The sequence below is a fragment of the Spea bombifrons genome, chromosome 1 (assembly GCF_027358695.1).
Source record: "Spea bombifrons isolate aSpeBom1 chromosome 1, aSpeBom1.2.pri, whole genome shotgun sequence".
Taxonomy (NCBI): Eukaryota; Metazoa; Chordata; class Amphibia; order Anura; family Pelobatidae; genus Spea; species Spea bombifrons.
In genome coordinates this window covers 107,329,019-107,354,210 of record NC_071087.1, presented here as the reverse complement: position 1 = coordinate 107,354,210, position 25,192 = coordinate 107,329,019, and the positions used below count along the sequence as shown (strand labels likewise).

At 39.4% G+C, this 25,192-nt stretch overlaps 1 protein-coding gene across 2 annotated transcripts in view; it reads right to left on the bottom strand.

Moving 5' to 3' along the window:
* Nucleotides 1–15,310: 15,310 nt before the first annotated feature.
* Nucleotides 15,311–25,192, bottom strand: part of SYK (spleen associated tyrosine kinase) — a 45,634-nt gene continuing 35,752 nt past the window's right edge. For both annotated transcript variants that reach the window (XM_053467813.1, XM_053467817.1), the window contains 7 exons: nucleotides 24,420–24,507; nucleotides 22,536–22,713; nucleotides 22,102–22,311; nucleotides 20,165–20,357; nucleotides 18,440–18,580; nucleotides 17,214–17,326; nucleotides 15,311–15,520 (listed from right to left, as the gene is read on the bottom strand). In XM_053467813.1, the coding sequence (XP_053323788.1) occupies nucleotides 15,448–15,520; nucleotides 17,214–17,326; nucleotides 18,440–18,580; nucleotides 20,165–20,357; nucleotides 22,102–22,311; nucleotides 22,536–22,713; nucleotides 24,420–24,507 (996 nt within the window). In that variant the 3' untranslated portion in view covers nucleotides 15,311–15,447. The remainder of the gene's footprint in view (nucleotides 15,521–17,213; nucleotides 17,327–18,439; nucleotides 18,581–20,164; nucleotides 20,358–22,101; nucleotides 22,312–22,535; nucleotides 22,714–24,419; nucleotides 24,508–25,192) is intronic.

Here is a 25,192-nt window from a genome sequence, read left to right as displayed (position 1 = left end):
CTTCCTCTAATGTGTGCCATATCTACAGGATTGTTTTTACTCTTTGTTTTAAGAGTTCCAGACAAATATTACAGGTGGATCTCAAACTCACGTTGGATTAGTTTGCAGAAAAACATGGCGTCGTTATTATGTTAAGATAAGTTTGCATAAAAATAAAATGATATGAACCGAGTATATTCCAGACCAAGAGGATGTTCAACATACTAAACAGTATTTAGATATCCAGGGTATATTTTCTTAAGTAAGACAATTAAAGGACCATTAAACTTTGCAAATAACTTTGGCTTCTTTGGGGGTTTTCTTTATTAGTTGTGGGAAAATATAGAGAATTTGTTGTATCTAAAGATTTTTTTCTCAACTATCTGGCTGCCAATTGGCAGTAATGTTCTCAAATTGCAGTGATGAGAGTTTATTTCAGCTTCCAGTTGGTAGAGGAGGACTAGTTAATTTCCTGTCTGTCATTCTTGGTAAAAATTACATCGCTCAAGGCAAGAACATTGATAAAAGTGTATATGACACAGAACATGCCCCATAATAACACTGTAGTTAGTTTATTTAGAAGGAAAGGAACATGGGGCTGTATCATTTTTAGGACTTACAAAGCATTTTAAGAAAACGGTCATATGATGTCAGTCTGCTATGATGTATCATACAATCTAAAATAGACATACAAGGTAAATGTTAGTCTCTAGTGTCTATTCATTAAAGGGAGAGTTGACAGGAGAGTTTTCAGGCGACTTGTGTTTCAGTTTCTTCACTTCACTATGTTAATGAAGGTCCAACCCCAGTGAGGTATGGCTGCAGAGAGTTATGCTGCAATATATAATTTATAATATAATGTATAATTTAAAAAAATGCAATTTCTACAAAAGTCTCCTTATTCACTGAATCATATTTTATGATTGACCCTTCATATTGAATAGTGAAATGAGGAGATTGAAACCACAACTCTCATTCAGACTCTCCTGACCCTCTTCCGTTGAATGAAACCTCTGTACTCTGAGTTGATGTAAAGTAAGCCTCTATTTAAATATGTTACTCTTACTATATGTTTATGCTTTATAAACTTGAGTAACAGTATTCAAGTAATTGAACAAATAATTTCTAAAAATGATTTTGCCCTTGGGATATACTGTATATGCAAAACAGAACAAAACAAGAAAGCATTTTGGTACTGCTTTTAAAATATGCAAATACACTTTAGTTTTAAATATACATATAAGAAAGAACATTTCCCTTTAGTTCTGGTAAAGGAAGATATTTCAATTTTACTGTAACATAGACAATATTACTTTCCTTAATTTGACAAAATTATTTGATAAGGACCTGTAGAAAAGGCACAATTATTTTGGCCCTTACAATGTTTGAGTTGGTTTCTCTTAACTAGGGGTATTAGAGTTCTGCTACGTGGAGTCACGGAAGTCATGTTGGTATTATTAAGAAACCTGCATGTAGAAAATAGAAGGAAAACAAGCCTGCTATCACTGTCAATGCTAAAGACCAGGGACATAAAAATGATGGCTCTTCAGGGATGTATTTTTATATCCCTGGTCTCAAGAGTGTAGAAAAGGTTGAGGTGGTTAAAATGCAAATATTCTAAAAAGGAACAAGTAAGACATGTAAGACAAAATAAATAAAAGAGGAATAATGAAGAAAAGGTTAAATATAATTAATGGAAGAGTGGATTAACTCTACGAGGTCCAATAGTTGCCTAGACTGTCACAGTCATCCACTCCTCAAAAATCCATATACTGACAACTATCCAATGCAATAATGTGCTTTTAAAGCTTTAAAGATGGCTAAGAAAAGCCTGTGTGACTTTATGATTTTTTCTATGTTGCCCCAGTAAAAGCTAGAGCTCTATGGATCTCCTCAAGATGCTCCAAGTATAATAGCAATTTACCAGTTCCCCAGACTGTTCCACTTCCCCACCAAGGATACTTATATCCTACGCATTGCTACTGTGATGGAACCCTCCATCACTGGGGCCACTGGAGAGGCCTGACAGCCAGCCTCTTCCCTATTGACTATGGGTCCTGACTTTGGCTACCCCCAGCAGTATATCATCCCATCACTTGATTAGGGGATTACCTCAGGCAGACATCCAGAATCTGCAAGCAGGGAGTGACCACCATTGTTTCAGTTTATTATCAGATCCCCCCCACCCCATGGTGCATTAGTGTGTTGTGTGAGTCAGCCCCCCCCCCCCAGTTCCTCCACTACAGACATTTACCCCGGCCATCTCTGGAACTGATTTGGGCCAGTAACAGATAGTGGAGGTTGGGACCCTATTGTATTGTTAATCCCCTTACTGCCCCTGGGAGGCAGGTTAAGGGGGCGGTTTTTATCCCAATATCTTGTTTATTACTCTTAACAGCTGTGGGTTAGTTAAAATAAGCCATTTAATCTCATCTATTTAACTATGCTTTTTCATTAAAAAAAGTGCGAGATGTGTCAACTTGAACTCCTCTTTTCACTCACATTTCTCAAATACACAGGTGGGCTGGCCCAGGGGAGCAATTGCCCCCTGAGTCGGCCTAAAATTGTTCACAAAGGGTCAGTCTGACGCAGACAGGGACATTCATGGAGGCGGGATTGCAGCAAGGTCACGTAACAAGATCTTACTTGAACCCACGGTAAAAGCAAAGCTGCTCACACTGTGTGCAGGAACAGCCAGCAAGAAAGATGCTGTAAGGAACTCAGAACCTGGTGGCTACAGGGGCGTACCAAGAGTATTTGGCACCCGGGGCAGATCCTGTATGCGGCATCCCTCCACAATGTAAAGACACCCAAAAAAATAAAGTTGTCAACAATATTGTCAACTGGAAAAAATTTGAAAATATAAGTTATTAACATAGAAATAAATTAAATAAGTTTAAATAAATAAGATTTACTGAACAGATATGGCACAGCATAACCTTCAGCCAGACATTGGTGTGGTAGGCCTCTGCCCCTAAAACAGCCTGCCCTTGCCATGTCTGCCCCTTAACAGCCTGCCTGTGCCACCACTGCCCCAAATAGCCTGCCTGTACCACCTCTGCCACCCAACAGCCTGTCTGTCCCATTTCTGCCTCCATCCACTCGCTCATTCATTCATTCAGCCTCCTAAGTCAGACATTGATGTGGTAGGCCTCTGCCCCTTAAACAGCTTGCACTAGGCCACGCAGATGTCTCTGAGATGGGTTAACAGCGGGCAGACAGGAGTCACTCTGCACAGAACCCTTCACCAATTTCCAAACTTGCTCCTGGAGTCTCTCCGGACAACCATCCCATGGGCCTGACAGCTGCAGACAAGGTAAGTTAAATGTGTGTTAGAGGGAGTGTGTATTAACATGAGTGTGTATTAGTGTAAGAGTGTGTGTGTTAGTACGTGTAAATATGTCTGCTACTGTGAATGTTAGTTAGCGGGGTGGATACCAGGCAAAAAAAATACCAGCTCTCTCCTGCTGAAATGTGAACTAGAGGGCTTTCCATAAAGCCCATTGTAAGGAGATGATTGCTGTGTCTTTAGTGAAAATACTACTGGTATTTCCTTTCCAGTTTTTTGCATGAAATAGATAGAAGCTTATTTTATAAGCCAGCTTCTGTACTTCTGTTTTTTAGTAGCTCTAGTACTCTAAGTGGAAATACATTCTGCGCTGCTAAACACAGTTTACAAAACTGAAAATAATAGCTGATCAGCATCGCACTGAAAAAGTAAACATGGCTTGTAGAAAATTCTAACTGCTCTTCTCAGCTTTTAAAGAATGTGTACCGAATATATATTGTGTTAAAAAAAGTTTTTTTTAACACTGTTAGTTTGACACAAAAAACTGTAAAATGCTCTGGGAACATAAAAGAATAACTTTAATTTGTACATGATTCACAGCCTGAACATTTTTCTGAGAATGATAAGCCTACCAATATTTTTTAATCATTTCAGATGAACAGATGCTATTTTGCTCATTCACTTGATGAAGTCATCGACTTTCAAATTGGTTGGGTTTATTAATAGAGCCTGATTAGGTTTTCTTCTCAGAATGACTCAAGCAACGTTTTTTGTTCATTAATGCAGACTTCTGGAAAGGGAGATCAAGTCACATCATGGAAACAGAGTAGCACATTCTTATTTATTCTGATTGGTTTACAATATTTAATCAAATGCTTGTTTTTTTTATGTAATATGCATTAATTGCAACAATTTGTCTTATCAGAATACTGAAAAGGGCAATTACAGGATCAGCAGCTGCATCTAAGGCTTGCGATTAATTTTTTAATGTGTGAAAATATCAAAAGAGCAATATAGAATTTTGATTACATTTCTTCCGAAACAAACAGATGTTTAGAATGTAAATCTTTGGAATAAGTGGGAATGAGATGTTCATTACTGAAAGGTTATATGTGTTTTTTTTAATATTTTTAAGAAATCTCATAACATAGTGGGTAAATACTGTGGGTGCCTGTTTTTTTCAATTGCTGTTAAATGCAAAGCGAAAGCACATTTCTCATCCACTTTTCATGTAGAGACACCTAAAATGTACATTTTGTATATTTTTAAAAAGTAAAATACAACACACCATTCAGTATAACATTAAAGATTTTAGATAATAAAGTTGATTTTGGTAAACCCCGGGAAGCAGAGATATTAAACAATGAATCATTTTCATTAAAAAGTGCCAACATAGTTTGCATTGCTGAAGGATGATGTTAGAAATAACATCAAACCTCACCAAAATATTGTATTAAAAGCGCATGGGAACCAGCTACACCAGTGATTCCCAAGGCAATCTAGAGGATTCCTCCCAAGACAAGAACATTCAAAGAACGTTTCTTAAGAAGTTGGAGCATAAGTGCTGATTCTGTAGTTTTATACAATAAAAACTGTATACATGATTGCATTTGATTTCTGCAAACAAAATATATTATGGAAGAGAACTGATTGGAAGAATTCTAAAAGACCTGGTTTGGCCACGGGGCTTAATAATCTACAATAAACGATCTACAGTTTACTTGATTACAATACTATTATTGCATTTTATTTATATGTAAGGTATATAACACTACTATCACATTCTGCAGAGCTGACGTGTATGGGTTAATGAACACAGGGAGAAGCATTATACATATTTTGAAATGGTGGAGATTAGAGAGGTTCGGCAAACTATGTATTCCCAGCTGGTTATAATTGAAATTACATAGTTACAAAAATAAATAGCGGGGAATTTGGACAGGTGGACAGATTGTTGAGAAAGCCTTTTGAGTATCCAGTGGTTGTTGTTCTCTTGGTACTAAAGACAAACATAATGTGTTAGGTAAGTCAAAAGATGTTGTTAAAAGGGAATAACTAAAGACTGGTAGTAACTTGATGTTTCAAACAAATGCAAGAAGCTCTTCAAACAAGATGAAGGAACTAGAGTGACAAAGTGTATGCCCTAACTGGCATCACAATCTGGTTGAATGTTTCTCTTGACTAGGCAATACATTTAATGGCTTTTTAATGGCTATACAGTTTTTAGGAGATACACACGGCTTTATGTAAACCTGGATTAAGGAAGTTTTTGAAGATGCTTTATGTTTCAATTCATAGAGACAACAACCACATTACATTTATTGAAAAAGCCCCAGCGCTATTACAATAGGGGAACAGTGAAGACTATCAATAACATTAAAGTTAACAAAATGCAATTTGACAATAAGACCCGAAGAAGGTCCTGCTCTTGCAAGTTTATAATCTACAAAACCAACTAAAAAGGATTTGGATGTGGTAATAACTAACAATGTAAAGCTTTCATCAAATATTCAAGTAAGAGATCATTTGGTCAAGAGTGACCATAATAGACTCAAACTAAAACCTATGTGGCTTTACAGAATGGTCATTCATGAAACAAAAAAGAAGAGAACAGCATTTAAAATACTTAAGTATAGGCGGCCAGAGAGAAGGATCCAGGTCCCCTGCAGCACTGCGGTCTGATTGAGGTCTGATTATAAGACAACCTCGAATATAAGACGAAGGGTATTTTTCAGAGCATTTGCTCTGAAAAAAATCTCGTCTTATAATCGAGCAAATACAGTATTACTGTCTTTAAGTGCCATGGGAAGAACGTAAAGATTAAGTAGGAGAGTATGTTGTTATGAGAGCAGAAATGTATGGGGGAGCAGTATTATGGAGTTGACATCTGTAAATTGACCCAAATCATTGAGACAAATTGTTCAGTTAGTTTTTTGCCTATTAGTTTTCGGACAATTAATTTAGTTTCCTGTCCATTCGTTTCGGCTGAAAATCAGGGACCATTTAAAATTTGGGAACTAAATGTGTTGTCCCACGCCCACATTTATTCTCACTCACAGTCTCAGTCTCTTCTGACTTATCATTTTTGTTCACTGCCTCTCTCATGGTCTCTAAATGTCTCCCTACCTTCTCTGCCGACCACTTCTGCTTCCATGTCTTGCAGCTTGCATTCTCCAATAGGGGGAAAGGACATCACCAGTAGCTCTGTCATTATGGCGGAAGTTCATACGAGGTTATCTTCCAGGGACAGCCTCTCCCCGATCCTCCAATCAGAGGGAGAGGATGTAACTGGAAGCTCCCCTATTTTGGCAAACGTTTACACAGGGTTATCTTAGGACAAAATGGCGGAGCTTCCGGGACGTCGTCTCTATGACCCTCCAATGTGGAGAGGCGAATGAAGAAAGAAGAAAAAAGAGAGAAGAACAAGAATAATAAGAAGGTACAAGACACGAAAGTGGAGCTACAAGACAACCAAGCAGAAGTGGTCAGCAGAGACGGTAGAGAGACATTTAGAGAGTGTGGGAGTAAAAGAGCACCCAAACTTTGTACGAACATTTGTAGCCTTTTGCTTCATTTTCGTCAGTTTCGATTTAATGAAATCGGCAAATTTTGTTAAATTTGCACATTATGGACGGCTTGCTATGTTAGTACAAGGATTTTTAATAATGTAATTCATCAGTTAATAGGAGTGAATGGATGGCTTCACAGAGTGGAAAAGCAGAAGAAGAATGTGGTATAAGGAATTTAAGCCTAGCAGCAGCATTTCGGATAGATTGCAGAGGAGGGTCGAGACTGAGTGATGTCAACCAGTCGAGGCAGGAGATAAAATGGGAATGATCCAGAGGTTTTATGGCTTCTTCGGTGAGTAAAGGGTGAATGAGAGATTTTTTTTTTATGTGCAAGTGGCAGGATCTGGCGAGGGATGGAATGTTAAGGATGAGAGTTGAAGATGACCCCAAGCCATCGGGCCTGGTTAGTAGGAGAGATAGTTGTGTGATTTAGATAGAATAGGATTCAGGTAGTGTTATGCAACCCAGGAAAAAATAGTCAAGCAGTCTGATAAAAAATGCAAAAGAGTAGAAAACAGAATAGAAACACACAGTAAATAACAGCTATTCAAAACTCCCTTTTTTATAAATTGAGGAAAAACTGCTGGCCTATTGTGATCTGAAATTGGTGAGTTGGTTGGTGAGGATCAACTAAAGGGAACTGGTGCATACCAGTGAAGAACCGATACACAGAGGTGTGCAAATTAACGTTAGGAAGAGCTTGTAGCCAACATGTGATTATCTGACACAGGGGAAATGATAAAACTGCTAAATAAAGTCTGACTTTAATATTTTATTAAAGTGGATATTTAGTGGATACAGTATGCCAAGCAGTGTGATGCAAGTGTTTGCTAAACATGGTATGTCAGATACTGTTGCTTGATGATCACTACAGTTTATTTCAACCAAATTACAAATCCCCTGCCGCCAACACCCTTAGTAAACCAAATACAAATATCATCTCTATGATATCTTTTATTGAGACAACACCGAAAAAAAATGTAAAGTTAAATATGCTTTTGGGACCTTAGAGGTCTCTTCTTTAGATGGAATGAGGGGGATTTTTAAATACACACAACACAAATCCATAGCGTTAGTGGTGTAGGTCCATATGTAGGAGATATAGGTTTAGTGGAGCCAGGAAAAATGCAAACAAATAAAATGTGGCCATTTGTGTGCCTCGTTAAGTTTACATAACATTTATATGACAACAAATGCAGCGTTCAGTAAAACATGTGTGTGCTGTGACATCAGCTAGCAGGAATTGGCAGTATCAGTATGCCAGTCCGGTATGTGTGATGCATCAACTAGTCATAGACTTGTATTCCAAAAATGCAAATTATTAATGTGTTTCTAACATAGATTTATAGAGTACTATGGTCTACCCGACAGTGTTGTAAACTAAATGATAGCATTTCCAATGTAATTGTGTGCTTTATAATGAAATAAGTTTATTTAATTTTGTTAGCTTGAGTTGTTAGTACAGCACACAGAAAATAACAGATATAAATCAACTAATATCAAGCCAAAGCGTTTTTTTTATTTCAAAGAGTTTGTCTGCCATCTACTGCCATTTTTGAATCACTACAACACCTGCTTTTGCAAAGTAGCAGCATTGTGATCCCAACCTTTGAACTTTTAAAAGTTTTTTTATAATGTGCACTCATTGTTGGCCTCTCACTGTCTAGAGCTGCCACTCTTGTGTTCATTGCACAAACCAAACTTATGGTCCTCTAGGGTCATTGACAATTTCATCAGAGCCAGAAACACTAGGGAATGCAATTCCAGGGGTTTCCAATGCCACAGAAGATATGATTTGGACTAATGTGACATGTACACACAATAAGGCAAGAGATCAGCACTTATTCCGTCACTACATCAAAGTACCCCAATTTTGGTGAGTCCTATATAATCTTACAAGGCTATATTGCTTACTAAGGAGCTGAATCAGTGGGACAGTATTTTAAGACACTGAGACTCTCATGCAATTAAAAGCCCTAGAGAACATTATCAAGGCATCTGTGTAGTAGATGGGGTGCTTAACCTCAAGGTTTGGTGAGAACCCGCAGATATGCATAAAAAATACCTAAAGGTGAAGCATACTCTAAAAAGAATATGCATGCAGATTCTGAGGCGCTGCTGAAATGACCAATATGTACACACAACTAAGCAAAAGATCAATGCACACACAGAAAACACAATACTATTTTTGATTTTTGAGGCATAAATATTGGGGATTCCATCACACTACATTATGTGACATCAAGCTGGATGACCAATAGACACAAAGACATGGATGGCCATTTAGAGATGCCGCCTCCTAAGGACATTTATGCATGATAGGGGGCTGTGACCACAGCGTATCATGACAGGGGACACTTCACTACATTTGTTCTGGCAGTGTCCTTGTTGAGATCCCTGAAAGATGAACTATAATACTGTGTGGAGAGAAAGCTCCTTTATTAACATTCAGTTTCTTAAGGACTTTTGCTTGGAACTGAACAGCTCCAGGTAACAGGGAGAAGAGCACGTCAGAGGAGAGCAGGGAAGGAAGGCAGCAAAAAAGTAAGTATAAAAAAAAAATAAAAAAACTGGGTTGGGGTGATAGGTGGAAGGGAACCTATAAGGAGAAGGGGGGCTGCATTGGGACAACAATTAAATACAAAAAGGGGGTGGCTAGGGGTTTAAGGACACAACAGGGTGGTTGGGGCATCACATAAATCGATACACAAAGGGGGGTGGGTGGCTGGGGGCAATACACAAGGGTACATTAACCAGTACAAACGGGGGCATCAATACACAAGGGAGGGGCGTTGGCTGGGGACATCACATAAACCATTACACAAGGGTGTTGGGGCATAACTGCACAAAAAGGGGCTGGCTGGGGGCACACATGCACATGGGGCAATACACAAGGGTGTGGGGGAAATACATTAAAACCAAAGTGGGGGGGGCTGGCTGTGGCATCAATACACAAGGGGGAAACACACAAAAAACAACCCACTGTGGAAAGCATTTTTTATGCTTTGTGTAGATTAATCTGTACTGATGCAGGTGTCGGTGTTGCAGAGCCTGTCCTGGTGTGTGTGTTTGGTGTGGCAGAGCCTGTCCTGGTGTGTGTGTTTGGGTTTTGGTGTTGCAGAGCCTGTACTGGTGTGTGTCGGTGTTGCAGAGCCTGTCCTGGTGTGTGTGTTTGGGTGTCGGTGTTGCAGAGCCTGTCCTAGTGCGTGTGTTTGGCTGTCGGTGTGGCAGAGCCTGTCCTGGTGTGTGTGTGTGTGTGTTTGGCTGTCGGTGTGGCAGAGCCTGTCCTAGTTCGTGTGTTTAGGTGTCGGTGTGGCAGAGCCTGTCCTGGTGTGTGTGTTTAGGTGTCGGTGTGGCAGAGCCTGTCCTAGTGCGTGTGTTTAGGTGTCGGTGTGGCAGAGTCTGTCCTGGTGTGTGTGTTTGGGTATCGGTGTTGCAGAGCCTGCCCTGGTGTGTGTGTTTGGGTGTCTGTTTCCTAGCACTTTACTTACTGTAGGAATAAATAGAACTATGTAATTTTTACATATTTAGAGATAAAACGCCCTCCTGAATTTGTAGTCACTTCAGAGGACAAAACTTTCTAGGCCTAGAAATCCGTGAGAGGAAAAGTAAAGGTTTTGTTTTATTCAATCTCCATATTTTTTTTAAAGGATTAGTGGCTTCAGGCGTCCCGTGTATGATGACTTTTTTTTAGTGTACTGATGTACTCCCAATCCCATTACATTACATCAATATGCATTAGAAAATCAGGAAAATATGAGCATGGATGGAGGGCTGATTCGGTGGCGCAATGGGCCACTTGACTAGACTTGCCCCCAGGCCTTAGGCTGCCAGCTCTCACTTGCAGATAGTGCCATAGAAGAAGCTTGTTGCTAAATATGTTAAAGGATGCTTTGTGGTTTGCTAATAACCATCTCATTCTACAGTCCTCACTCTCCTGATGCCCCCAACCATTGGAGTTTTTTCATACCCCCCACATACTCAGTTGTTGTTCAAGCTGCAAAGCCACTATTTTTTTTGCGCCTTTGGAACTGTTAAATGTTATTACTGTTACTTCTTTGTATTTTACATGACAGACTTCTAGGGTGTGTGTGCTCCATAGGTGAAATAACTAAAATGACCTAAAAAATACAGATGATACGGATGAAAGATATGGATGATACAAATGATAGTTCAAATGTTGCAGTGCCAATAATGAATATTAGACGATTGATGGTTGCCATCTAGGAAGGTAAGAAGCGTATCACTAAGATTTGCATGGAGTGTACTTTCCACGAATAAAGAGTTTTGGGGGGTTATTTTGGTGTTTTGAAGTAGTCATCCCTCAGAATAAAAATTCAGCTAAAAACCACTTCACTCACTCATGGTTTGGGTGTCTCTCATGGCCATGTAACTCTGATATACCCACAGATACAATACGTAGTACCTATGTACTCAGGACGGATAGAGAGATATATACTGTATATAGTTTATTTATAGGATTATTTTGATGTTTAGGGGTTACTTATCCCCACCTCAAGATGCATGTTTATGGTTTAACTATAAAAATTAATTTCGCTTTTTGCCCTCCATTTTTTGGGGCATGTTGTGACCATGTAATTATGTAATATAACTTACATGTGGAATTGGGTTATTCAGGAGACGTTGGAGATTCATGTAATATATATATATATATTTCTTTAATGTACCTAATAATGAAGAGATATACACTCACTGACTAGTTTATTAGGTACACCTGCTCAATTGCTTGTTAACACAAATAGCTAATCAGCCAATCACATGGCATGAACTCACATTTAGGCATGTGGATGTGGTCAAGAAAACTTGCTGAAGTTCAAACCGAACATCAGAATGGGAAAGAAAGAACATTTAAGTGAATTTGAACGTGGTATGGTTGTTGGTGCCAGACAGGCTGGCCTGAGTATTTCAGAAACTGCTGATCTACTGGGATTTTCATGCACAACCATCTCTAGAGTTTACAGAGAATGGGCAGAGAGGTTCAAGATGACAGAAGGGCAACAGTAATGCAAATAACCACTCGTTACAACCAAGGAATGCAGAATACCATCTCTGAACGCACAACACGTCGAACCTTGAAGCAGATGGGCTACAGCAGCAGAAGACCACACTGTGTGCCACACCTGTCAAATAAGAAAAGGAAACTGAGGCTACAATTTGTACAGGCGCACCAAAATTTGACAATGGAAGACTGGAGGAACGTTGCCTGGTCCGATGAGTCTTGATTCCAGCTGCAACTTTCAGATGGCAGGGTCCGACTTTGGAGTAAACAACATGAAAGCATGGATCCATCCTGCCTTATATCAAGAATTCAGGCTGGTGGTGGTGGTGTAATGGTGTGGGGGCATTTTCTTTGCACACTTTGGGCCCCTTAGTACCTCCGGTAACAACTACCTGAGTATTGTTGCTGACCATGCCCATCTTAAACATAACAATGAGTTCACTGTACGCCAATGGCCTCCACAGTCACCAGATCTCAATCCAATAGAGCACCTTTGGGCTGTGGTGGAACGGGAGATTCACATCATGTATGTGCAGCCGACAAATGTGCAGCAACTGCGTGATGCCATCATGCCCATATGGACCAAAATCTCTGAGGAATGTTTCCAGCACCTTGTAGAAAGTATGCCACGAACAATGAAGGCAGTTCTGAAGGCAACCCTATATTAGCAAGGTGTACCTAATGAAGTGGCCAGTGAGTTTTTGCAAGAAAAAATAAAAATGTGCTACAAAATTAATATTTGAAAGTTGTGTTATTGCCCTTGATGTGATCATTCAGAAAAATATATACTTATATATAGTTATTTTGACCAGGGAATTTATCATGTGTATTTTGTTTAAATAAATGATTATCAATTTTCTGTACATGCACTGCAATTATGCAGAATTTTGCCTCATAAGCATATTAAAAGTGTATATGTTGTTTTGATGTGGTTAAAAATAAAATGATATGCTAAACTATATTTGCTTAACATGCTAAGGCATAAAATTATGTTTTGTCTAAGTGGAATAGTACTCTTAGGGAGGTTTGAAAACTTGTAATCACATTTTAATTAATTGATCAGGTTTGGTTATGGTGAGAATGTGCAGCTCTCCAAACATTGTTCATCTACTAATTGCTAGAATTGTGCATTCAGATTAGTAAGAACGTGTATGAAAATTGCCTGTTTCGTGCATTCATATGAATCTCTGATAACAAGAATGGATTCTAAAACTACTGACATTTCGTTGTCACGTGTAGCCGCCATTACAAGCTGCTTTGTTTAAAGGGGTAAACAGGGAAGGGAGTGTATGTAGTAGACTTGGGCACAAGGAAGGTCTTCGTGCTCGTCTTCGTGCTCGTCATGGGCACAAAAAATCTTCGTATTCCGCGAATATTCGCCCGTTCCTGTCTTCTCTTCAGGCGAATATTCGTGGACATTCTTTGTGTTCGTTTTTTTCTTACTTTTTTCCGGTTGTCTATAAGGGGTTAATACGGGGTTAACACGTACCGCAGCAGCTCTGGTCTCCAGGAGTTCTTAAGTATGAGCAACTCTATTGGTCGCCAGCAGGGGACAGACAAGCAACAGTTAAATGTCCGTACGAACGACCAATAAAGTCACTTGTACGGACATTGAACTGATAGAGCAGGGAGACCAGTGGTCAGGTTGCACCTTAAGGAGTTAAGGGGCCGTGCGAGTGAGCCTGTCGGTCACCTGCAGGGTCTTCCTCTGGCATCAACCAATTTCCGCTTCCGTCAACTCCTGGGATGTCGCGAAGATAAGGTAGGCTAGATGGGGAAGGGACCAAGGAGATTAGTAGACGAAGACGATCACAAAGATTCTGTGTGTCTTCGTCTTCGCCTACGTTTTACCGCCGCTATCTTCTCTTCTTCATTTCTTCTGAACGAACATGAAAACGTACTCTTTGTGCACAAGTCTAGTATGGAGGAGGGTACATATCAATAAGTAGCCAACAAAACGATAGGATGGTTATGGCAGTGACTGATGGGTCCAACAACCTGCGGGAGTTTTTTCTTACTTTTCTCACTCTGGCAATCAGCTTTTACAAGAGAAAGAGAAAGCTATATACACAGTATATTCAAGTGTGCTGATGCCATTTTCACTTAGCAGAATATACAGACTGGTGAGTGTTGGATTGTGAGACAGTGACAGTGATTGATGCTCACTACTCCTATACAATACTGCAAGTTAATTAATAAAGTCATAATAGTTTATTTCAGTGCAGACAATTTACTGGCGTAGAGTGGATTGGAGAAGCTGTAGTGTATGTTTATAATCTATATATGACATTTACAGAAGCTGCATCAGACATCTTTTCCAATTTATTTAAGGGCAAAACCTCAAGTTTTTGGTTAAAAAAAGTGAAACATCAGGCATTTGCTTGCGCAGGGTATGTTTTTGTTTATTAAATACTGTCCTATTGAGTAGACTCTAGTTTATTAATACAGTTGGCCATTTACGCTACTAGCCTATCATAATCAGTCTGTTGTTCGTTTCTTTCCACCCGTCTGTAGTATCCCCTGCACCCGGGCTCCTGCCCTACCTGTGTACCCGGTCCGAGACAGACGTACTTCTGCTGCTTCAGCAACTGCATCCTTAATTTGAGGTAACTTTAAACAAAATCTGTAATATTGGAGCAATTCAATCTTGTTCCAAGGGGCTACATTTTTGTAAGGAAGTACAAATGCAATAAAGCTGCAGTACATTGAAGTACAACTGTAGGTTTGCAATATAATGACGTAAACGTGCAGTAATACTGCAGTACAAGTGCAGTAAATGTGCATTAATGCTGCAATAAAAGTGCAGTATTGCAGTTTTTTCATGTCCAAAAAACTGCAGTATTACTTCAGAAAAAACTGCAGTAATTTTTCGTAAGGGTGCTGCTGCTCTTCTTTCAGTGTCTTTACTCTGGTGCTGCTGTAGGTGAAGGGTGAGTCCAAAAGGTGTCAGGATCTCCCCTCTTTGGGAAATGCCTTTTCATGTACTTCTTCATGTACTTTTTCATTTAGTTCATCAAACTTTGTTAATTGAATTTAAACATCAGTGTTGGTTTGCTTTTTAGTAGACAGCAGAAGTACTTGATCATAAATGCACATTTCCAGGGCCACTTCTCTTTTAGTGTTAGTATGTCAAAATCTATTTAATTTATTGTCATTTTTTAATACATTTATTTTAATTCTTTAATGTTATTAGTAATTCTGCATGCTCGCCTGTTGTTACAGCTGTAGCGAATCTGCTGGTGTTAAATGTAAATGTACTTCATCCAGACCCTCCTATGAACTCATTGGAGACATGCAATTAATTTCACTAGTATATTTATTAGAATAAAACACAATTCTCTGGTTGTCTCTCTGAATTCTCTCCAAAGCACTAGAATTCAAATGTATCGCTGTGCAGTCAAAAATCTTCAAAGATGGTTGTTTTATTTATTTTTTATTTTTTGGCAGCTTGCATATAGAGCATACAGTATATTGTGGCTTTAATTAATACACTAAAATATTCATATTAAGCATACATCTTTTTTGTTTACTGAGTTTTAAAATTGTTGGTTACAACAAGTTTGGGCTTCTGTAAGTTCACTTCAATTAAATTACTGGGCAATGTCATAATAATAGTTGCGTAGTTTGGGTTCAATTGTTGCAAAAGAGGGACGTTCCTCAATACTGTAAATAAAAACAGAGAAATAATCTTTAGAAACTGAGATATTCACATTAGTTAATTCTATGGAATAATATGTTAATCAGGTGTCTCTCTGCTTTCAAATGTCAAATGTTCAAAACATTCAGATTCATTTTTACCATTATAGCATTTATTTCCTAAACCGTAAACTATCTAATAGTGCTTCTCTTTCATACTACCTGGAAATGTCCCATTGAATAAAAAAGACCAAGCAAATTTCCTTATTCAGGTGAACCCAGTAAAGATAAATTGACTGTTTTGTACATGAGAAATGTATATATATATACCGTATTTGCTCGATTATACAACCCTGATTATAAGACGACCCCCCAAAATCTGAATATTAATTTAGGAAAAAAAGAAAAAGCCTGAATATAAGATGACCCTATAGGAATTTTTTTTTACCAGTAAATGTTAATTCATGTTAACTATGTAAACTATTTTTTTTTAATAAAAGTTATGATTGAGAAAAATATTTTTGCCACTGTGCCCCATGATAAGCCTTTTGAGTCCCTATTTGCCACTCTGCCTCCAAAATTGCCTTATACCCCTATATGCCACTCGCATTTAGGGGGTTAAAAGGCATATTATGGGGCAGAGTGGCATATAGGGAGGTATAAGGCATTTCAGGAGGCAGAGTGGCATATAGAGGGTTAAAAGGCATTTCTGGAGGCAGGGTGGCATTAAGGGGGTTAAAAGGCAATTCATAGCGTACTCTTGCTACAGAAATGCCTTATGCCCCCCATTTAACACTCACCCCCTGCCCAAACTTACCGGTGCTTCTGACTGCCGGTGGGTTGTCCGGGCAGCAGGCAGACGTCTACGCGATTCGCGTAGGCAACTTTCGCTGCAGCCAGAAGGAGGAGCGGTTAGCAGCGGAGTTTGTCTGCGTCCATCGCGCATACACCCTACAACTGCCCCGGCTACACACCAGGGACTCATAAGCACCGGTAAGTGGGGGGCATAAGACAGGAGGATCCAGGTCCCCTGCAGCGCTGCGGGGGATCTGGATCTTAGTCTCATAGTCAGACCTATTTCAGGTCTCATTATAAGACGACCAGAGCATTTGCTCTGGAAAAAATCTCGTCTTAGAATTGAGCAAATACGGTATATGCATCAGGCAGTCTGTGTGACATAAAATCAAAGCATAAGATTGGCCTCAAAATTCCAAAGAGCTCTACTCCACCTGGACACAGAAAATAAGTGTATGCTTAGAATGCTGGATTCCCTGCTAAATAGCTCTGTCTATTGCCATTTATTTTGTTGTCATTTTTTAACATTCACATCACATGGTACCATGGTAGTAGTATGTGTGTTTTGATGAACTTGAAAATGGCATCCCATGGCAACAGAGACAGTCTTCAAATATATTCTTCATTTCACTTAACAGTGAGCTTTACATTGGTTTAACTACCTCTCTGTGCCAGGTTTGACTATCTAGGTACAACTGAAATGTAAAATGTGGAGAAGTTATTGAATTACTTCATATTATAAATGTAACTTAGTGTAGAGGTCATGACCTATACACATAAAAATCAAACATTCCTTTAGTTCTGACGAATATAGAAACCTATCCTTTAGTCTGGTGGCAGTTACTTAAATTACATAATATCCATGCTGTTAAGAAATGTATCCTAATGTTTTTACTGTGAAGAAAATTAATTGCTGCATACTCACTTATATGTCCAACATAGTTTCATTAGATCATACATTTCTGATGGACACCTGCCCGGACACTCCATCCGTTTTCCACTTTCAATCATTAGAGAAACCTCACCACCTTTCATACTCTAAAAGTACAGGAAGAAGATTAAGCATACTGTATGTACTACTACTACTGAAAAGTAGCAGTTGCACTCTGGACATTTTCTATATAACAAAATATGACACTTCACATTAGGTTTCAAAACTAAAATAAAATTGTAAACATTGACTGTAATTCATAATATGAGCCATATTTATCATGCCCCAAATATTCAACTGTATATTCTACTGTGTGATTTCTTACTTCCTGTCACGGAAGCCTCCATGCCATGGGCTCCTGGAGGGGACTGAACGCCAGCCTCCTTACTACAGACTATGGGCCCTGGTAAATCATAAGAGACTCTAAAGACTGCGGAGCTCGGAAACAGATTTGGGGTTCCTGCATTTTAGGACTGTGACATTTTCTAGAGTCACCCTACCCCTCAGTTAATGTTATCCTGTTGTGTGATATTAATAAAAATGTATTTTATAATTTCCTTATTTCCTAACTGTTTACACACAGCACACTAAAGTCTGGGAGATAATCTAATCAAGACAATGTGTATTCCTTATTTTAGTGGCATCTGTATCCTTTTGTATTGCTAATCTCTTTACTGCCCCTGTTGTCTTTGGGAGGCAGATTAAGAGGGCGGTTTGTATCTCAGTATCTTGTTTTATGTTAATGTATGTTTTGCTGGGTATATCCAGCCATCTGTGTCTAAAATAAATCAGTTCTCCTCTTGTTGTACCTAAAGACTAGTCTTGCCTGGTTATTTGGGTACTGGATAGCGATATCCCTTTACTTTGCTTGGGGATATTGCCGCCGGATTGCGGGGAATAACTGTCCTGAAGGGAGAAGTCGCTCTTGGCGGAGAGGGACAACCTGAGGTCTCTGGTCGGTCCGTCACACTTCCCTATTTGCTTCTAATATCTTCCTGACTCATCCTCGTATTTTCCATCATTCTTTGGTCCTTTGTCTCAGAATGGTGGACTGACTTATGTTTGATGAAGCTCACTTTCTTAATTTTGTTATTTTGAAGTATCAGTAAAATGAGAGCTTTCCAGGACAAACATTAAAAGCTCTTTCCATGGCTAACACCTCTTAACAATCTTGGCAATCTGAAGTAAAATAGTTAGACAGATCAGTACATAAAAAATACCTTGTATGGCTTTTGACCATAGGAATAAGCTTCCCACATGAGTACTCCAAAACTCCACACATCACTTTTGCTTGAAAATTTGTAATAGTTTATGCATTCAGGGGCGTACCACTTAACTGGCCATTTCCCAGAACTTTTTGCCTGTGAAAGGTACAATGATTGACAGGAATATAAGTAACATTTACTTTTTGCAGAATTGCAATACAAGTAGCCTCTAAGGTCAGGCGGATGATCCCAATGTCTAAGGAGGCTGGGTTTGCGGTACCAGAGGGGAATTCACAATGGTAGATCAAGCAAAAAGGCCTCTGGAGCAAGCTAGCCCTACAACTGAGCAAGGAGGAAACAGCAGGTAGCACATACAGTATCTCACAAAAGTGAGTACACCCCTCACATTTTTGTAAATATTTTATTATATCTTTTCATGTGACAGCCCTGAAGAAACGACACTTCGCTACAATGTAAAGTAGTGATTGTACAGCCTGTATAACAGCGTAAATTTGCTGTCCTCTCAAAATAAATATTTACAAAAATGTGAGGGGTGTACTCACTTTTGTGAGATACTGTATGTAGGGAACACCTTAATTACCTTGCTCAGGTGTAAATGGGTGCAGGCAAACTCACCCAGGAGCTTGAGTAATATATTTATTGCATGTGATATGCAAATTGGGCAGGTCACAAAAGAGGTGAGAAGGTGCCTGGACCATACCATACCTAGGTAAGTACCACTTTGCAAGATGGTCAGCAATCACTTACTCACGTCCTCCCTTTAGTGATTTAACAATCTCGTTTTCTTTCCTTGTCACAGAAGGCAGTTATTGTGCTGGTGTGAAGGAAGGCAAGTTGGGCTCAATCCTCCCCTGACCTCTGGTATGGTATGGTCAATGACTTTGGACGTGCCCACTGAGCTTAAGGTCGGCTGGTGGTTAGCATGATTGGGGGGAAGCGGAGGGAGCTGTCAGTATTGTTGGATGAGGGGGAGGTGAGTTCCCTCTTCCTGTGTTGGTGGTAACCGGGATTAGAAGGGGCTGGCAAGGACAATGCTAGTTGTACTGTGTTAGGAGAGTTATTATTACTTGGAATGTGTTTTTTTTATATTGTGTTTTATATTGTATTTACATTGTTTATATTTGTTGTTTATTATTCATGTATTGTTTTGGTTCCTTAAAAAAAAGGTTGTACATATTAAAGTTATGGGCTAACACGAATGTTTCTTGTTTAATTAAAGCTGTGGCCTGTTTATATCCAAGAATGTGGTGTTTTTATTGATGGGTTTCTTGGTTATGGGGGGGTAATAGGTTTTCTTGAGTTCAGCACGGTCCCCACTACTTTCACATCCCTTCATTTACTGTGTTTGCATGTACTGCTTCCAATGGGTGACTATTTACATATCAACTAACCTGTAAAGTATAATTTTCTCATGTTACCCCTCAGTCCTCCACCCTCTAACTCCTGGAATATAGTTTTGGCACTCCTCTTTTTATTAACAATGCTTTCCTGCTAGACGTTATTTAATCAATTTATGTATTTGAATGTTCTTGTCACTTCTCCCCATTCCCTTTAATGTTCTACATGTTGTACATATTACTTTTTTTGTGTCATTCCTAGTATGTTTTGTTAGCAAGACCATTTTAGTGACATTTCTTTGAATTCTCTTTAAATTATGAATCCCTTTCTGAAACAGTGATGTCCTACAAGAGACATAAAAATGTCATTAGTACATCTTACTTTGTAGTAATTTTCATCAGATGCTATTGCCTTTGACAGGCCAAAATCACTGATTTTAGCATAATGCTGGGTAACCAGTAAAACATTTCGTGCTGCCAGGTCTCTGTGCACAAAGTTCTTCTCCTCTAGATATTTCATTCCCATGCAAACCTGATGAACAAGCTCGGTTACATTCTTTTCTGAAACAACATCCCTAGAGAAAAAAAATACATGCGTCACAAACCATGTTCCATAAATGAAAAGGCTGAGTGGATTGACTGAAACATACAGGAGTTCCAAAAAGGACTTTTACAGAATTGCAGCACAAGATATTACTTTGTGATCTGTTACCACTCTTGCTCCGACCCAATATGAGTTGAAATCATCATCTGACATGGTTTCTAGTATATTAATGCTATTGTATACTCCCCAATTTACTGGACCAAGCAAACAAGTACTTTGATAAAGAATACTGACCCTGACCATTCCTTATTAAGCTATTGGTTAGAAACATAGCATTGTCCAAAATGTCTTGATATGTACCCTTCAGCATATGGGACAGCAAAACATTTTGGACAATGCTTCCAACTTAAGTCAACAATTAAGGTCAACATTTATTTGCATCCGCCTACCCAGAATCCCTTGTGGTTGTGGCAGGACCATGAGATTTCTGAGGGAAAAGCAAGCCTTCTGGCTTGTCTGGTGTCTGTAGATGAGTGTTTAATTATGCTTCTACTACCCCTTTAATTTTAGTGGAAGGGTTTTCCATCACCTTTACCCACCATAACTGATGTAATGTTATATATACCGTATTTGCTCGATTATAAGACGACCCTATGGGAAAAAGGTTTTACCAGTAAATGTTAATTCATATAAACTATTTTTTAAATAAAAGCTTGATTGAGAAAAATATTTTGGTTTTATTTCCTTCTATTTTCCAACCTGCCCCCCTCAGTTATGCACATCTGCCCCAGAAATGCCTCATACCCCCTATATGCCACTGTGCCCAATGATATGCCTTTTAACCCTCTAAATGCCACTGTGCCCCATGATATGCCTTTTGACCCCCTATGTGCCATTCCACCTCCAGAAATGCCTTATACCCCTATATGCCACTCTGGCATTTAGAGGGTTAAAAGGCATATTATGGGGTAGAGTGGCATATAGGGAGGTTTAAGGTATTTCAGGAGGCAGAGTGGCGTATAGAGGGTTAAAAAGGCATTTCTGGAGGCAGAGCGGCATTAAGGGGGTTAAAAGGCATTTCACAGAGCACTCTGCCTCCAGAAATGCCTTATGCCCCCCATTTAACACTTACTCCCCCCCCCCAAACTTACCGGAGCTTCTGAGTCCCCTGTCATGTAGCCGGGGCAGCATGTAGAGCTCTACGCGATTCGCGTAGACAACTTACGCTGCAGCCGGAAGGAGGCGCGGCTAGCAGCAGGGGTTGTCTGCGTCCATCGCAGAGACCTTCCACGACTGTCAGAGAGAATTCACTGCACTGGTGCGGGGAACTCTGATCTCTGACAGCCGGGGAAGGTCTGCGCGATGGACATAGACAACCCCCGCTGCTAGCCGTACCTTCTCCCGGCTGCAGTGGAAGTTGTGTACGCGAATCGCGTAGAGCTCTACACGCTGCCCGGTGCTTAGTCCGGGCAGCGTGTAGAGCTATACGCGAATCGTTTAGACATCTACACGCTACCCCGGCTACACACCGGGGACTCAGAAGCACCGGTAAGTGGGGCGGTGGTGGAGACAGGAGGATCCAGGTCCCCAGCAGCTCTGCGGGGGATGTGGATCTTAGTTGTCTCATAACCAGACCTATTTGAGGTCTGATTATAAGACGACACCGATTATAAGACGAGGGGTATTTTTCAGAGCATTTGCTCTGAAAAAAACCTTGTCTTATAATCGAGCAAATACGGAATATATATAAAACAATTTGTTATATTTTTGCATACCTGTTTTTAAGCAAAAATTTATTTAGTGCTCCTAGTTCTGCCAGTTCCATCACCAACATCCAAGACTCTGCTTCACATATACCAATCATTCGAACAATATATGGATTGTCCAGTTGTTGCATGACTGTGGCTTCTTTGAGCAGTTCCTCCTTTATTGAAGGGTCCTCATTGTCATTCTTGAGGATCTTAACAGCAACATTTCTTTCAGACCTGGAGTGGTGGAAAACAAGTGTCAAAAAAGTAATATATGGAAACAACTGCCCAAAGTTCCATATTTTGAAAGCTCATTCTAGACCTATGAATATAAGCAGGACAAAACTATATATATATATATATATATATATATATATATATAATCACACATTGTGCCCATTTCACTCAGGTAGATTTAAATAAAGGGACATCCAGATAAGTAATACATTTCAACAACTTACTTTGTCATCTTTAAAATTCCTTTCTTCACGGTTCCAAAGTTGCCAGATCCAAGATCTTGTTCCATTAAGGAGAGGTGATCTCTTTGTATTTTGACAGTTCTTGGTCTAAACTCTTCAGGGTCTTCATATAGTCCACGATACACATCTGTGTCCATTGGCATGGAATCTTTTGTAACTTCTAAAATTTGCAGCATACACACAATTACTATATGACCAAAAGTATCTGGACACCCCTCCTAATTTGTGAGTTTAGTTGTTTCAGCCACATCTGTTTTTAGCAGGTGAATAAAATTAAGCACCTAAGCCAGGGGTGTCCAACCTGCGGCCCTCCAGCTGCTTCAGTACTACATCTCCCATAATACTCTTTCAGCTAAGGAGCTGGATGAGTTTGGGAGATGTAGTCCTGCAGCGGATGGAGAGGCGTGTGTAAGGGCAGTGTATGTGTATATGTGTGTTTATGAGCTGGTGTGTGTAAGGGCAGTGTATGTGTGTGTATGGACAGGTGTGTAAGGGCAGTGTATGTGTATATGTGTGTGTAAGGGCATTGTACGTGTATATGTATGTTTATGGGCAGGTGTGTGTGTAAAGGCAATGTGTATGGAGAGGTGTGTGTAAGGGCAGTGTGTCTGTATATGTGTGTGTAAGGGCAGCGTATGTGTGTGTATGGACAGGTGTGTAAGGGTAGTGTATGTGTATATGTGTGTTTATGGGCAGGTGTGTGTAAAGGCAGTGTGTAAGGGTCCTGGGAGGGAGGCTAACATTAGCCTTTTTTTAATAAAAAAAATCTCTGCTGTTGTCTACTCTTCCAGTGATACTCAGTCAGCATTATGGTGGACATCTGGCTGGCTGAGAATCATAGGAATTGTTGTTCACTGCTAGCATCTGCAGCTTTACTGTTGAATGCACTAACAATGATGCTCAGCCAGCATCTTGGAAGCCGTTTGTCTGGCTGAGCCTCATGTAAACAGTAGTTAACAGCAGATGATAGCAGTATGTCTGGCTGAGCCTCATGGGAATTCGATGTGTTCTTTATTTTTAATATGCATGACTGTGCTGACAAAAATGTAGCATGTTTTAAGTAGCGATGCAAGCGTGGCATTGTAAAGTGCAATTACTTGTATTGATGAGTTCCGCGAGAGCAATTAAAAGAAAAAGTGTCCCTCTTTCACATTTTGAAATGTTGGGAGGTATGCAGTATTATGCAAACGTTTAATAAATACTGCAGCCTGTTATCCACCCATATATCTGTGTCTGTGGTTATTTGGGGCAGAAGGTCTGTATAGCTGGGTGGTATGGCATTGTATATATAGCACAGTCCCTACTACCTTCATACATGCCCTGTCTTCATTTGATGGGCACAATTTAAGTCAGAAATTTTGCAAGTTCCCCCTTGTGGACAGCTATGGAAGTAATATATGTTCATAAGGAGCAGTAATCATATGCATGCAATAGCAAACTGTTCTCTTTAAATTAACACTTTCCCTCAATGTAAGGTTTTTTTTCTTTCAGCAAACAATTGCATTTTAAAGTACTTTCTCCTATACAGCTGCACCAATGAAAAATGTATATTAGTTTTCCTTTAAGCTAATGTCTTGATTATGTATGTATGTATACTTTTATTTATTGATCGCTAATATATTTACTTTGCAGTTCAAAGCCTGCATAAAGTCATATAATAAGTAACATAGTCTACAGACCATTTAAATGAGGAACATTTTTCAAATGTAAAATATAATGAAAAAAACCCCGTAATATTTGAAAATCTCATTATAAGCCCACAATAGATTTAAGATGAATAAGTAATACACTTACTGCATACATGGAAAATTTAAACCGGTAGTTTTGTAATTGAACAGATTTATAATATTGGATAAATCAAGTTACCTCTGCCTCTTGCTTCTGTTCTTGGCCTCGTCACATATGGGTTTAAGGATGAGAAACTCTCTGTTCGATTAACGATTCCATGTGAAACCTGTTACAATATTTAATACTTTTTACAGATAGTTGATAAAGCCTCCTCTTCTGTTTCGGTTCCACGTCAAATAAATATTGCTTGCAACATGAACAGGCTACCAGAAACCTGCAGGAACCTAATTTATTATGGGAAAGCCAATGTTTTCAACTAATAGCACCATCTGTGGTAATAATAACTAAAATATAGATATTAAAAAATAAGTCTTCTCCCTCTTAATTAGCCATGCTATTCTATGAGCACTAGACTTGTGCAGTCTTTTTCATACAAACAGTTTTTTTTTAACGAAAATTGCCTGTTTCGTAGATTCATGCAAAATCAACAAAAGACAAGGACCATCTCTGACAAAACCCAGAGAAACAAATTCCTGCAAAAGTTCCTAAAATTTGTCATGATTCGTCCATTTGTCGCCACGTGTAGCCGCCATTACGTTTTGGCGCTCGTTGATGAAGTAAAGTGGGAGAGAGGTGCATATCAATGACTGATAGGTAGAAGTAGCCCAAAAATATGGTAATGGCTGTGATTGATGGGTCCAACAACCTGTGGGAGTTTCCTTACTTTTTTCACTCTGGCCAATCAGCATTTACAAAGGGGAAGGGGCAAGCATTAGATATAATGGTGACGCCATTTTAACTTGTCAGTAGCAGCAGTTACAGACTGATGAGGGTTGGAGTGCGAGACAGTG